At 38.2% G+C, this 16,085-nt stretch overlaps 1 protein-coding gene across 1 annotated transcript in view; it reads left to right on the forward strand.

Moving 5' to 3' along the window:
- PCSK5 (proprotein convertase subtilisin/kexin type 5) overlaps window positions 1-16,085 on the forward strand; it is a 409,990-nt gene that overhangs the window by 311,975 nt on the left and 81,930 nt on the right. Inside the window, exons 23-24 of the mRNA XM_045562588.1 lie at window positions 748-954; window positions 2,319-2,387. Of these exons, the coding sequence (XP_045418544.1) occupies window positions 748-954; window positions 2,319-2,387 (276 nt within the window). The remainder of the gene's footprint in view (window positions 1-747; window positions 955-2,318; window positions 2,388-16,085) is intronic.

The raw sequence follows: 16,085 nt of genomic DNA on the forward strand, positions 1-16,085 counted from the left end.
CCTTATTTTGTTTTTTATATTTGTAACTGATTATAATTCTTGGTAACTAATTGTGATGCTTTGTAGTTGATTAGAATTTTCCAACCCCTCCAGGAACAAATTCCCATAGTCTGTCAGACTGGAGGTACTGCCAATTCTTTCCTTACAGAGTTCGATGTTGACAGAAGTGAGGAGCCCTCAGGAATGTGTGCAAAGGGGTCAAAGAGGTGTGCTGGGTCTGGGACTTCAAGAAGGCTGTCCCTGTGGGAATTGGCAGCTGTGCAAAAATTCAGAACTTAGGTGGTTAACACAAGCGCATGATTTTGACAATTCAAAATCATTTGAAAAGATTACACTTTCATAAAATGTGTCTATCATTAAGCATCTGTTTATTCTCATGGGTTCTCTGTAGCCCCCAAGTCTGAGAGCTTTCACAGATACCAAAAGGAGCCCTTAGGAAAGTTAAACACATTTTGAATTGTAGTTATTCACAGAGCATGGCTTGTGGTTTTCCAATGTTATCCCAGATAGTAGTTGCTGTTCACTCAAATATATAAAATATTAGAAAATGATTCCTTGCAAGGAAAACTTTTCAACTACAAGGATATAGATATTGCACTTTTCATTAAATCCATTCTTATACTCCTGATCCCCCAGGAGAAAAAGCACTCACTCGTATATTTTTTCAATAAAATGTTTTATGATATATTAGCTTCAAGGCTAATTTTGCACATTTTCTCTCTTTCTGTTACTCCTCTAACTGGTCAGACAAGCATGGCCAAGAACGCTTCCTGTACCAGGGAGAGTGTCGAGAGAGCTGCCCAGCAGGCCACTACCCTGCCAAGGGGCACACCTGCCTGCCCTGCCCGGACAACTGCGAGCTTTGCCACAGCCCACGTGTCTGCATGAGATGCATGGGTGGCTACTTCATGGTGCCCACCAACCACACCTGCCAGAAGTTACAGTGTGGACAAGGTACTACTGCTCTGGGGCCCCGGCCCAGCCCCAGGAGGTGGGAAGAGGAGGCGTGTCCTAGATGCTCTGGAGATTTGAATTGCCTTCCTGGCTTTAGTGTAGGGGCTTGGGATGACTTTAGGTGACTCCATATATCAAGTGGTGAGAGTGGTAGCTGCCCCTCTCTGTTTCCCTACACACCCTTTCTCGAGGTTTCCCCAGACACAATCGAAGGTCATAGGAATGCAGCTAATCAGATAGAAAGTCATCTTGAATTGGGGAGGGTGGAATTGTGGAAAGGATATAGTGGAGACAAAAATTAGATGAGAAACCCAAAGTCCTGGCCAACAATTTCCTCCTTCCCAATTACTAGACATAAGACCATAGGCAAAACTGGTCTAATTTGCCCATGTCTTAGTGTCTTTGTTTGTGGAAGTACCATAGGACCAAAGCAGAGCTGCCGTGAGAAGCAAGTAAGAATCAGCCTACCCTAAAACTACTTGAAAATATCAAAGTGGTCTGTGTTATTGTTATTGCCCAATTTCTTATCTCATATCGGAAGAGGAAACTTTAAAAACAACACATAATTTTGGCTCCCCTCTATGTAAGGATGCCACAGACCACTGCTCTGCTCGGTATCAGAATTTTGCCTGGTCTGGTGCTGAAGAGAGCTCCAAGACCTTTTGAGAATTATTAAGACATTCATTTCTGTATCTCCTTAATGTTTATCAATGCAGTAAAAGATTTAAAACATTTTTTTAAAGTGTTTAGTAGGACAGATGAAAAGAGAGACACAACCTGTTCATTTACATACTCAATTCCATTTTCCCAAAAGCAGAGTAGATTTCATTAATAAATAAAATCCACCATCTTGAGAGCTTGTTTGGAAGTTCTAGCAGTGGAGCACAGCTACTGGTACACCCTTGACCAAAGACCAGTCCTCCTCTATCGGGGAAGGTAGTGCTCTTTGACCCAGCATGCAGCTTCGGGAGGGACGCACATGGAGCAGTGAGGGAGGAAGGGGACACCTGCCTAGCCAGCCAGATCAGCCAAATCAACCCTCGTGATCGAAGGGGTGACAGGTGTTGCAGCCAGATCACCCTCACATCCAAAATCTACCATCTTGATTTCAAAACTAGTTGCATGGCATATAGTCCAACTTGGTTTTATTTGTCCCCAAGTAAGCTCATCCAATCTATTAAATTCATAGAAAGAGATTTTTTAAAAGTGGATGCCATACATACATTTTCAAGGATGGATTTGGCCTTCATAATTGCTCAATGGTTTACTTTAAAATAAGCCACACACCAACATATTTTTACAGCAATTAATGTGTCTCCACTTGGTGGAACTGAGTTCTATTTTTCACCCCTCTCACTGTGTAGGTGAAGTGCAAGACCCAGACTATGAAGGATGCGTGCCTTGTGAAGAAGGGTGTCTGGGATGCAGCCTGGGTATGTCCTCTTCCTTTGTTACTTACAGAGTTAAAAAAGCTGGGTCCTTTTCCACACATTCTCATCCTGTTGTTGCTTCAGCAGGATGAAGGACTCTTGTCATTGCTGTCATAATCAGTGTCGCCATCAATATCCACTAAGTAGGCTCACTCCAATACAAAGAGGGTCATGGTGAGGAGGCACTTGGTTTTAAGGACAAGGATAGGTCTCTTGTCTTTATGAAACTCAAGTATAGGAAAGGAGACAGTGGCATTTTTCCCTCTGGTTGTCAGCTAGTTGGCTGGGATATCTATCAACAACCATGTTTCAAGGTGCCAGGGACTCAGCTTTTCCTTAGCTTCTCAAGGTGACAAATTTTGAAGATGAACAATGAATAAACTCAAGCCAAGAAACGCCTGATTGACTCACTTGGTGTGTGAAACACAAAAGCTAGGGGGTTGAGAGATCAGCGGTTTTCCTTTATAAAAATGACTCTGTTGCTTGGAGCCTAAGACAGTCGTTAGAGAATAAAGCATAGTGGCGACAGTGGGGTTTAAATCCTCATTATGCAGTGAAAAGGACTTTCAGTCTTCCAGATAAGCTCTAGTCCAAATCAGTGCCTCCACCTGTCTCCCCTCTTACACGCCTGATTCTCTGGTGGAGCAGGGGCTCGGGGAGAGTTTGTAACACACAGCACCATCAGATTGGCTGGAAAATGAAAAATAGGGAGGTCACCAAATTCAGAGATTGTATCTTAATGTAAGTTTAGGCAAGACAGAAAATAATTAGCATGTGGGATCTTTGAAAGGAAACTCAAAATTAGTAAAGGTTCATGGAATAATTTCTTTTCGTGGGGCTTCCATGAACCCTGTAATTGGTTCATTAGTGCTTCTGTAACTTCAGTGTGCGTGCAAATCATGTGGGGAATGTGTTAAAATGCAGATTCCTGTTCACCGGTCTAAGGCAGCGTGAGAATTTGTGTTTCTAACAAGCTGCTTGATGCTGCTGCTGCTGTTCTATAGACCACGCATGAAGCTGCAGGGGCTTAGCTTGTGCCAGAATGAAGTAGACTTTTTATTGGCCTTACTTCATGGATTTTATTAACTCTTTTTTATTCATACGTAATAGTTGTACATATTTATGGGGGACATGTGATATTTTGATATAGGCATAAATGTGTGATGATCAAATAAGGGTAATTGGAACATCCATCATCAAACATTTATCATTTCTTTATGTTGGGAACATTCCAAATCTTCTCTTGTAGAATATATTTTTGAAATAAGTCCTTAAATATTATAAATGAATTATAATTTATCTGATGGCTATTACTGCCTCTCCTTGCCTTAAATGAAAAAGTTGTATTTTCTATGATATATGTGACTACAAAATACAGTTTCTAGAAACTTAAATAGCATTCCCCATTATAACCCACTATAAAATGGTGCATATATTACTATTACAGATAATAAAATATAATAACGTTAATAAACACTTAAGAAGAGGGTAACATTTAGAATCAGAGATTTAGTGGTAAAATATTAATTATCTGGGAAGCAAAGAATAAACCTAGGCATAAGTAATAAAAGTTACTAAAGTAAAAAATATAGGTAGATTCCAGTGTCTCTTATGAGGTGATAGGAGGTGATTTTGCAGAGAGTAATGATAAATGTTTGTTTTTTTGGCTCCATGATCATGCTTACTGACGACTGTCTTGATTTCACTTCTTGCCCGTGTCAGACCATTATTTTTCCATTAGGTTTCACACCCCAGCTAACTTCTGTGGTCTCCTTTTGCACTTTTGCTATTGTATGTTGTGTGCCCATGCTAGCATCTTTGTGCATCATGGAGGAGTGTGTGTGTGTGTGTGTGTGTGTGTGTGTGTGTGTGTGTGTGTGATCTTACACCTGAGATTCTGGCTCTTTTGGCTCTGCTCAGTGATGGCAGTGGTACACGTCCACTCAGCAAGTTAAACCTAGAGAAGATGTCCCTTCTATATCGTCAAGACATCTTGAAGGGAATGTATGAATGTGTGTGAACTCATTCAGGATGAGTGAGGGTCTCAGCACGGAGGTGGAAACTGTGACAAGACAACCATGATCGCGAGGGATCTGCATTGTGTCCCCTCCCCTTAGCTGACCCAGCCAAAGGGGGGACCAAGGTGAAGCCACTGGAAAATGAATCCCATAGCAGACACTGGCCACCTGGGGACTCAAAATCCAAAAGAATCTACTTGCAAACATAGACAAATTAGAAAGTTTTATTGACTTTACAAAGTGCTATTAAAATATTCGGTCCATTCACTTCCTTAAGAAACTTTGTCTACTGTGTGCCGAGTGCTTGGCACTGGGAATTCAAAAGTGACATGGCTCTGACCCTGCTGTGCAGCCCTCTCTGTCACAAGTGACACACCTGGGTGAAACCTTTGACGATGCCTGCCAGAGTAGAGACAGGTACAAAGTGCAGTGGGGTCTCTGAAGAGGGTGACAAGAGCATTTTAAATGCTGCTAATTTCTCTTTTTAAATTCTAGGATTTCTCTTAATTTATAAAACCTGTATGTATTGGGCCTTGTGTATTCTTGGATTGACTTGGCTGAACTCAATTATCACCTTATTACTGAACCTTTTGTTGATCTCTCCAATAGAATAAATTCTCCCTTTTCTTGTTTCCATTTGTTTATAGACCAATGATAATAGTTTTTATAGGTGACTAGTGTAAAATTTGGTATGTATACATCTTTCTGCCTAGATACTAAACTACTTAAGGACAAGCTCTGTGACTTATATGCTCTGCTCCCACAAGAACTAGCAGCGTGTCCAGGACATAATAAATGCACAATTAATGTATAAATGTTTGTTAAGTTGAATTTGAGAATTGCCCAAATTCAAAGCAAACATACATGGCTCAGGGTACCCAGGGACTTAGATTTGATGCTTTCTCTAATCAAACTTTGTCTATGGGCCAAGAAGAAGAGAAAATAAATCATAGGATACAAAAATAAGTGATTTTTCATGAAATATTAGAACTACAAGGAATATTTGAATAGGACATGGTTTATTAAATTTTATAATTTTAGTAAGATAAATGTAAACTTTAAAAGATGTGAATAATTTACTGTAGATTTTCCTGAGGTTCTTCTTGTGAGAAAGAACATCATTCTTTAGAGAGAACTTAGCTTTGTTCCATTTTAATACTGTAGATTCATCTTTGGACCAGGTCTAGATGATCTCTAGGGGACTCAGAGAAAAATGAAATAGGTCATTTCGATTATTTGTTGGAAACAAAAGTAATTTTTGTTGGAAAAAACAAAAAACAAAAAAGTAATTATTTGTTGGAAATCTTGGGGCTTTTTTTTTTTTTGAGTTTTGTATTTCTTTCCAGATATTTAGTGCGCTATTGATTAATATCTATCTTTCACACATAATAAGAAAAAACTCAAATTCCAGATTGACTAGGATCTCATCTAGTTCCTGGATAGAGCTAGCTATTTGTCATTCCAAGGAAGGATTACCAGAAAGGTGACAGAAAACTAAACATATGACCATAAGTGATTCTTTTGTCTAGAGGAAAATAATTGAATTTGATACTCTGGGATGGAACAAGGGTGTTTTCATTACTATGGGGTTAGAGTTCTCTTTTTTATCAGGCTGTAAACAAACAGATAACATTTTATATAATACCATTTTGCTCCGTGAGTATTTGATGTCAAATTCTTTGTCTTTCTAACCAGTATCTTGATTGGTAATTTTAATAAAGGCAAGTCTAAGTGTTCTAAATTATATTTCTTCCCTAACTGAAGGGAGATGTAAATAGAGTAATGTTTTGAGGCATCCTTTTTTGTTTTAATCTAGGGAATGTAGTAATAGGTATGACACTTAATTATAACCCAGGATTTGGAGCCCATACCTACTACACCACCATTGACTTGATTAATTTAAATTGCATAAGATCTCTTTACTGCCTTTTCTCATCAATAAAAATAGTGGTTTATGTGCCTCTATTTTAACTCAGAAAATGGTAATGAAAATCTATTAATATTTGTCCACTGAAATGGTTATAGTTCTTACTCTTGGGGAAAAAACATATAGAAATTTTTTAAATTTAAGTAATTGCAAAAAAAGGAAAACGCTATGTGTGTGTATGAATATATATATATATATATATATATATATATTAAGTGCCAAGTAAGGGGACAAACATATGCACCAACAGAACTTTAGAAAAGGGGGAACTCTGTGGGCACTGAAGTGGTCAAAGAAGGCTTCCAAGATGGGACTTGATGAGCCTTAGAACTTGTGCGGAACTTAGAGAAGAGGGAAAAGCGACACTGTGGAGGGTCTTTCAGCCTGGACAATAGCAGGCTGAAACAAGATGGAGGGAAGAATTTCTGCCATGGATTTTAGGACACTGGGTGTACTAACTTTGCAGAAGAAATAAGTAAATTAAAAGGAAATAGGCAAAGAGATGTTTGGAGAAGTGGTTGAAAACCAAATCTTGAATTCCAGACTAATGAGTTTAAAAGTATTCTGTGGTTAAAGGGGATAATTGAAGTTTCTTTAAAGAGAGACATTAAACCTAAGGCTTGAAACTATAAGAATTCTAGAAGAAAATGTTGGAAAAACTCTTATAGACATTGGCCTAGGCAAAGAATTTATAAAGAAGATCCCAAAGGCAATCACAGCAACAACAAATATACATAAATAGAACCTGATCAAATTAAAAAGCTTCTGCACAGCCAAGGAAACTATCAAGAGAGCAAACAGATAGCAAACAGAATGGGAGAAAATATTCACATGTTACACATCTGATAAAAGACTGATAACTAGAATCTATATAGAACTCAGGAAAATCAGCAAGAAAAAATCAAACAATCCTGTGAAAAAATGGGCAAAGGACATGAACACAAACTTTTCAAAAGAAGATAGACTAACGGCTAACAAACATATGAAAAAATGTTCAACATCTCTAATCATCAGGGAAACGCAAATCAAAACCATAATGAGATATCACTTATCTCCAGGGAGAATGGCTTTTATCAAAAGGTCCCAAAACAAGAAATGTTGGTGTGATTGCAGAGAAATAGGAACAATCCTACACTGCTAGTGGGACTGCAAACTAGTACAACCTCCATGGAAAACAATATGAAAATACCTCAAAGAGATACAAGTAGAACTACCATTTGATCCAGCAATCCCACTACTGGGCACCTACCCAAAAGAACAAAAGACATTCTATAACAAAGACATCTGCACTCAAATGTTTATAGCAGCACAATTCACAATTGCAAAGATGTGGAAACAACCCAAGTGCTCATCAATACTTGAGTGGATTAATAAAATGTGGTTTATGTATACCATGGAGTTCTACTCAGCCACAAAAAACAATGGTGATCTAGCATCTCTTGTATTATCCTGGAAAGAGCTGGAGCCCATTCTACTAAGTGAAGTATCACAAGAATGGAAAAACAAGCACGACATGTACTCACCATCAAATGGATATTAACTGACCAACACTGAAGTGTACATATAGTAGTAACATTCATCAGGTGTCAGGCAGATGGGAGGGGGAGGAGGGGATGGATATATACACACACCTAATGGGTGCGGTGTGCACCATCTGGGGGATGGGCACACTTGAAGCTCTGACTCGGGTGGGGCAAGGGCAATATATGTAACCTAAACTTTTGTACCCCCATAATATGCTGAAATTAAAACAAAATTTTTAAAAACAGAGAGTTTTGAAGCGGTGTTTTATGATTAATTTGGTTACTATGTTAACTGTATTCAGGGTAATTGGAAGGGAGAGAGGTTGTAGGAGAGGAACCAGCTAGAAGACTATTTCAGAAATTCAGATATGAAGTAAAAGCAGCCTCATCTAAGGTGATAGCCAGGAAATTAGGAAGAAAGAGTTGGATTTTTAAAAATCACATAAAACAAATGGCCCTAAAGCATAAGAAAAGATACCTGTTCATTATATGAGAAATACAAATTAAAACAACTGTGAGGCACTCTTTCTCACCATCAGATTGGCAGACATTCAAAAGCTTACACCCAAGGCTGCAGAAAAGCAAACACTCTTATTTCCTGCTAGTGGGAAGACAGAAAGGTAGGGCGACTGTTGAAGACAATCTGACAGTATGTAACACAACTACATGTGTGTTTGTCCTTTGACCCCCTAACACTTCCAGGAATTTACCCTGAGAACACACATCCACAAATTCAATACAACATATTACAGTGTTACTCATTGTGGTATTATTTCTGGCAGTAAACTATTGGAAACAATCAAAATGCCTGTTCATAGGAAACAGCTTGAATGAACTAAAGCACATACACACAATGGAGTAATCTGTGGCCATATAGAACAAAGATCTATATGAACTGATAGTGATTTCAGGAAATACTGTTAAATAGAGGGCAAAGCGCAAAAAGTATACATAGTATACTACTTTTTAGGTAGAAAAATGGTGAAATAAAATGTGTATGTGTGTATCTACATTTTGTACTTATTTTTGCAAAAAGAAACACAGACGAGATAAACAAGAAACTAATAAAAATGGTTACCTATAGATAAAGGGGTAGGGGAGAAGGGAGCAAGACTTCTCTAGGTATATATTTTTACATAGTTTTGATTTGAACCAGGTAAATATTTTATATATTCATAACAAGTGAAACAATGACTAGTGTGAATGGGCTTCAACTTGCCAAATTTGGGGCAATTTGAGCATTTAACGAAATTAATAATAAAGAATTACAATTTAATTTATTTTTTTAAAAAAATCCATGCAACAATGGAGATATTTAAGGAAGAAAATGTAAGAGGGAGGGAAATAGAATAAAAGGAAAAGCTCTTATTTCCAGAAAAATTTCAGCTGGCATATATGCAAGGAAAGAATTAGGAAAGAGTATCATTTTGTTTCCCCTAGTATATTAGCTCAAGGGACAATCATCAAATCATCAGTGGATGTTAAATTCATTAGGTGGAAAATTGTTGGGGAACAGGATGATCACACAGACTGAAAGTGCTGCCACAATTAATGGTTAATTACAATGGAGAGATTTGCTGATTACCAACTTAAACAAGTTATTACACTCAGCATCACTATTATTAGTTCCACGCAACCTGATTTTATGTGTCTCCTGATGTGATACATTAACAAGTACATAATATGACCTAGTATCCTTGACAGAAGTGTCTAGATCAGTGATTTTTAACTAAAAGCAATTATGCCCCCATGGGACATTTGTCACGTTTTGAAACATTTTTGATTGTCACCACTGGGAGGTTTTATTTGCATCTAGTGGATAGAGGTCAAGGATGCTGCCACCCATTCTACAGTGTGCAGGATGGCCCCTCACAACAAAGAATTACCTGGTCCAAAGTGTTACTAATGCTGAGGCTGAGAAAAGTTTATTTAGCCTGAAGAGAATCACAAGATAAATCCATAATGTGGATGGACTATCTATAAGACAGCTGACCTGTACTCTTAAAGAAAATTCAATATTATGGGGAAAAGCCCAAATGAAAATAAGAGAATTAAATAAAAGAATAAAGAGATAAAACAACCAAGAAAATACATAAATACTGATTAGACTCTAGAGTTTTTCTTTTCCCTCCTAGTTTTATTGAGCTATAAATGACAAATAAAAATTGTGCATATTTAAGGTGTACAATGTGATTTTTAAATTTATTTTTTACTTGGCAAGCAAAAATGTATATACCTACGATGCACAGCATAATTCTTTGAACTATGTATACATTGTGGAGTGACTAAATGGAACTACTCTCTTAGTGACTTTCAAGTATACAGTATATTGTTATTAACTATAGTCTGTACAATATGTTTTCATATATATATATATATATATATATACATTGTGAAATGATTACCACAATCAAGCTAATAACATATCCATCACCTCACGTTCTTACCTTTTGCATCTGTGTGTGATGAGAACATTTAAGATCTATCCTTCTTAGCAAATTTCAAGTATAAAATATATTATTATTAGCTATAGTCACCATGCTGTACATTAGATCTTCAGAATTTGTTCATTTTGCATAATTGAAAATTAAGCAACATCATTTGACCAACATCATTTCATTTACCCCAACCCCTGCCAACTGCCATTCCACTCTCTGCTTCTGTGAGTTCAAGTTTTTAGATTCTACATATAATTGAGATCATGTAATACTTATGTTTCTGTACCTGGTTTATTTCAGTTAGCATAATGTCCTCCAAGTTCATCCATGTTGTCACATGACAGGATTTCCTTCTTTCTTGAGGCTGACTAATATTTTCCATTGTATATATACTTATATGTAACACACTTTCTTTGTTCATTCATCCATCTATGGACAGTTAGGTTGATTCTATATCTTGACTATTCTGAATAATGCTTCAATAAACATGAGAGTGCAGATATCTCTTCCAAATATTGATTTCATTTCCTTTGGTTATACCCAGAAGTGGGATTGCTGGATCACATGGTAGTTCTACTATTAGGTTTTTTTTGAGGAACTTCCATACTATTTCTCATAATGGCCATACCAATTTATATTCCCACCAATAGTGTACAAGGGTTCCTTTTTCTCTACATCCTTGCCAACACTTGTTGTCTTTTGTCTTTTTGATAATAACTATTCTAGCAGGTATGAGTTGATATCTCCTGTGGTTTTGATTTGTATTTCCCTGATGAATAGTGATGTTGAACATTTTTTTGTATACTTATTGGCCATTTGTATGTGTTCTTTAGAGAAATGTCTGTTCAAGTCCTTTGCCCATTTGTTAATCAAGTTATTTGTTTTCTTGCTATTGAGTTTTTTGAGTTCCTTTATTTTCAATATTAACCACTTATCTGATGTATGGTTTGCAAATACCTCTTCACTTCGTTGATTATTTTCTTGCTATGCAGCAGCTTTTTAGTTTGATGCAATTCCATTTACCTATTTTGCCTTCGTTGCTCGTGCTTTTGGAATCATATCTAAAAAATTGTTGCCCAGACCAGTGCCAAGAAACTTTTTGCATGTTTTCTTCCAGTAGTTTTGTAGTTTTAGGTCTTAGCTTTAATCCACTTTGAATTGATATTTGTATGTTGTTTGAGATAAGGATCCAATTCTATTCTTCTGCATGTGGATATCAAGTTTTGTCAACACCATTTATTAAAGAGACTATCCTTTCCCCATTATGTCTTCTTGGCACCTTTATTGCAGGTCAATTGACCATAAATGTGTGAATTTATTTCTGGACTCTCTGTTCTTTTCCATTGGTCTGTATGTATGTCTTTCTGCCAGTACAAAGCAGAGTGGGAGGATCCCTTGAGCTAAGGAATTTGAGATCAGCCTGAGCAAGAGTGAGACTCTGTCTCTACTAAAAATAGGAATAAATTAGCTGGGCAACTAAAAGCAGAAAAAATTAGCTGGGGGTGGTGGCACGCACCTATTGTCCCAGCTACTCAGGAGGCTGAGGCAGGAGAATCACTTGAGCCCAGGAGTTTGAGGTTGCTGTGAGCTAGGCTGATGCCACGGCACTCTAGCCTGGGCAACAGAGTGAGACTCTGTCTCAAAAAAAGAAAATGAGTTTTAAAAAGTATTTTGTGGGCCAGGCATGGTAGCTCACACCTGTAATCCCAGCACTTCGGGAAGTCAAAGCCAGAGGATCACTTGAGCTCAGGAGTGCAAGTCTGCAGTGAGCTATGATCATACCACTACATTCTAGCCTGGAGGACAAAGCAAAACCCTGTCTCTAAAAAAAGAAGATAAGGAAAGTGCTTAAGGAAAGAAACTCAACAACAATGATGGGGGTATGTCAAAGGGGCAAAGGGACACAAAAGCCAATTGAATGAATTCCCAATGGCCAAAGCTGGAACAATTTGAGCAATAATATACTATTAGGTTATAATAAAATAGTATTAGGTTATAATCCAAAGCATAAAATAAATATCCATAAGTTCATACAGATTTAAATAAATGCTCAAATAAATAAATACTATAAATAAGGAAGAGGAGATAAATATTTCATGCACAAGAATTCCAAATAACTTATTTAAATCTTGTTTTAAGAAAGTGGAACATTGCTCTCTACTCCTTAAGTGTAGGCTGCACATAGTGACTTTCTCCGAAGAGTACAGTATGGAAACGGTGAGGGGAGGAGGACTTTCCAGTGGAGAAACCTGACAAACACTACCTCATGAGGGTGACCAAGGTCAACATCGACAGTGACAAATCACGTCCAGTGAATGTATCCTTGATATAATGTATGAGAATGGCACTTTATCTTTGTGGCCTTTCCCTCGATAAACCATGACCCCATGACCCCAGTATTACCATGAGAAAAATATCAGACAAATCCCAATAGAGGGACATTTTGTAAAATCTCTGATTAGTACTCCTCAAAACTGTGAAGTTCATCAAACAAGTAAAGTCTGAAAAACTGTCACAGCCAAGAAGAGCCTAAGGAGACATGATGGGTAAGTATAACGTGGTATCTCGGACAGGATCTTCAACCAGAAAAAAAGACACTAGGTAAAAACTAAGGAAATCTAAATGAATCATGGACTTTAATAATAATCACATTATCATAAAAATGAAGGGCATGAGGGAACCATTTGGGGTGTTGGAAATGTCCTATATCTTGATGGTTGAGGAGATTGCATAACTGTATGCATTTGTCAAAATTCATAGAACTATACACATAAAAAGGCCAATTTTACACTATGAAAATTATGTTTCAATAAATCGAACTTAAGAAGAAAAGTACTTTAATGCTAGAATGGACCCATTAATGTTCTTTCCTATTTCTGCGTAGCATAACTATAACAGTAACCTAATTGCTAGCATTTGTTGAATACCTACTAATGTACCAGGTGCTGTGCTAAGTTCTTTAAGTGTATTACTTCACCTAACTCTAAGGAATAGGTTATAATTATTGTTCTCATTTTGCAGATGAGGAAATTAAGCTCAGAACAGTTAAGCAACAGGCATAAATTCACTAGGCTGCTAACTGCTAGAACCAGGACTTGACCCTGGATACCCCAAGACCAAAACTCACGTGTTTTACGACACTCTAACCATACCACCTAATGGTCTTCCTTTCAGATTCTAGAGCAGAATATTATGCTTTTTGCAATAATAAAAAGATAAAAGAAAGCCTTATTTTCTGCCCTTTTCCCCAGTTCCACACACTACAGCCACTGTACTTAGTTTTGGCCACCGCTTCAGGCCCTGTAAAACAACTGAATTCACCAAACAGTGAAACTGTTCATCATAGCCACGCAAATTGACCAGAGCAGTCAGCCTTCAGGGCCTACATCGGGAAGGCTCTGAGATGGGGCAGAGCAGACAGGGGATGGCCCCACAGCAGCAAGACTGAGGGAGCAGGGGAGCACATTTGCAGTTGCCCTGGCTTCCTCCCTGCCACTCTACCTCCCTTCAGTTTCATTCACCTCCACAAGGCACCCTTTTGCTCCCTGGGAAAGTGGGTTCTATTTTAAGAGTGTGATTGGCAGGAGACACCCCTCTCTCCTCCACCCTAACCCACATTAAATTCAAGCTTCAGACCCAGGAATTAGAGAACTAACTTCATTTACTCTTGCTACTCTATCTTTCTAGAAGGAGTGAGGCCCTAGTTCATAAATAAAAAAGTATTAGAGATATCTGAGACATGAAGTTCACACTTTGGTTTTCGAACGGAGCAGATAGGAAGCATTTTCAAATCAAATACTGTAGTCACAGATCATTATTTCACATCTACCTAGATCTCCCATTGGGCCTTTCCACGTAATTTCAGGGGAACAAGAACAGTGTCAAATAGTTTTGGTGCCTTCCAAACCAACAGTATTGCAGAATAAAATGTATATTAGCGTGGTGTCTCCTTTAAATTGGGAGGAAGTTGCTGATTTTAAAATTGAAACTCAGCACTCATGAAGAACCTTCTTTCCAGGGACCTACTTCATCCCCCACTGTCCAGCCAACCATAGTACCTGACCCAGGCGGTTACCGATTATCATCTCCATGGACAGATGGGAGAGGGACATTCAGGAGGTGTCTTTTCTTTAAAAGGCCAAACATTGAGCCAGCTTCCCAGGGAGGATTAGAATATAAATTTCACTATCAAGAGCTTGCTGAAGGCCAGCCTGAGCAAGAGCGAGACCCCGTCTCCACTAAAAATAGAGAGACATTATCTGGCCAACTAAAAATATATGGAAAAAATTAGCCGGGCATGGTGCCGCATGCCTGTAGTCCCAGCTACTCGGGAGGCTGAGGCAGGAGGATTGCTTGAGTCCAAGAGTTTGAGGTTGCTGTGAGCTAGGAGGACGCCACGGCACTCTAACCCGGGCAACAGGGTGAGACTCTGTCTCAAAAAAAAACAAAAAAAAAGAATATGCTGAAGAAAAGAGAAACAAGCAACTCTATTAAAACAGTGCTGTCCCTAAAAAATCATGAACTGATTGTATTTTTCATTTAGTGAAGCCTCCCTGTGCCCTCTTTGTCTAAATGATACCTCATTTCACACATGGAGGTGAAGAAGATATAAAATTTTTAAAAAAGAGGACACAAAGTTGAAAGAATTTGCAGATGTTAAACAGTTTCATTGTCCCTTATTCATCCTGGCTTTCTTCATTAATTCATTTAGCAAATATTTATTGCATGCCTTTGTGCTTTCTGTTTTCCCACCATTTGTTCAGTTTATTCCACAAATAATAGGACTCAATAACCTAATATTTATCAAGCATCATCATTCACTAAGCATTCTGGTAAACACTTAACGTGGATGATGTGTTTTCACATCCACAACCCAATGATTTTTACAGATGGGGAAACAGGATTAGAGAATCGTTGAAATTTGACCAACTTTATGCATATGGGACATGACAGAGTAGTTCAGAAACAGTCAGTTTTAGGCAACCTTTGCATAATTTTGTTAACTCTGTTTTTACAGAAGAAGTAGTTGGCTTAGGAGCTCCTTGTTGTAAATGTGCACTAGGATAGACAGGATTGTGCTATGATAACACACAACCGCCAAATCTTGATGACTTCAAACAACACAGGTTTATTTCTTTCTCCTGCTACCTCTTCATCATGGGTCAGCTGAGAACTCTGCTCTGCATGGTCCTCATGGCAGGACCTATCTTGTCATGGCAGAGGCAAAGCAAATACTGGCTCTTAAAGGTTTCACCAGGATGTGACACTTGTACCTCCTGCTCACATATTTTTGGGCAAAGTAAGTCACATGATCATGCCTGGGATCACAGCATGGGGAAGTACAATCTTACTATGTGCCTGCAAAAGAGAGAGACATTAATAATTGTGCAAAATGGTGACAATCCCACCATGGTAATGACTGGGACTGTTACTGGTATACTCTGAGTTTTCACATCACACATTTGTACACGAAACAGTTCCAAATGTGTGCCCACTCAGCTTCACTAAATGATTTCTCTCTTCTGCGCCTCTGACCTTGTCTATTATCTTACATTGGCAGTGTCTAACTTTTTTTTAATAGTGACAAGGTCTCACTCTGTGGCCCAGGCTGGAGTGCAGTGGCACCATCATTGCTCACTGCAACCTCAAACTCCTGAGCTCGAGCAATCCCTCTGGCTCAGCCTCCTGAATAGCTGGGACTACAGATCTGTGCCACCATACTTAGATAATTAGTTTCAAAAATTTTGTGTAGAGATGGGGTCTCACTGTGTTGCCCAGGCTGCTCTAGAACTTCT

The sequence above is a fragment of the Lemur catta genome, chromosome 10 (assembly GCF_020740605.2).
Source record: "Lemur catta isolate mLemCat1 chromosome 10, mLemCat1.pri, whole genome shotgun sequence".
Classification (NCBI taxonomy): domain Eukaryota; kingdom Metazoa; phylum Chordata; class Mammalia; order Primates; family Lemuridae; genus Lemur; species Lemur catta.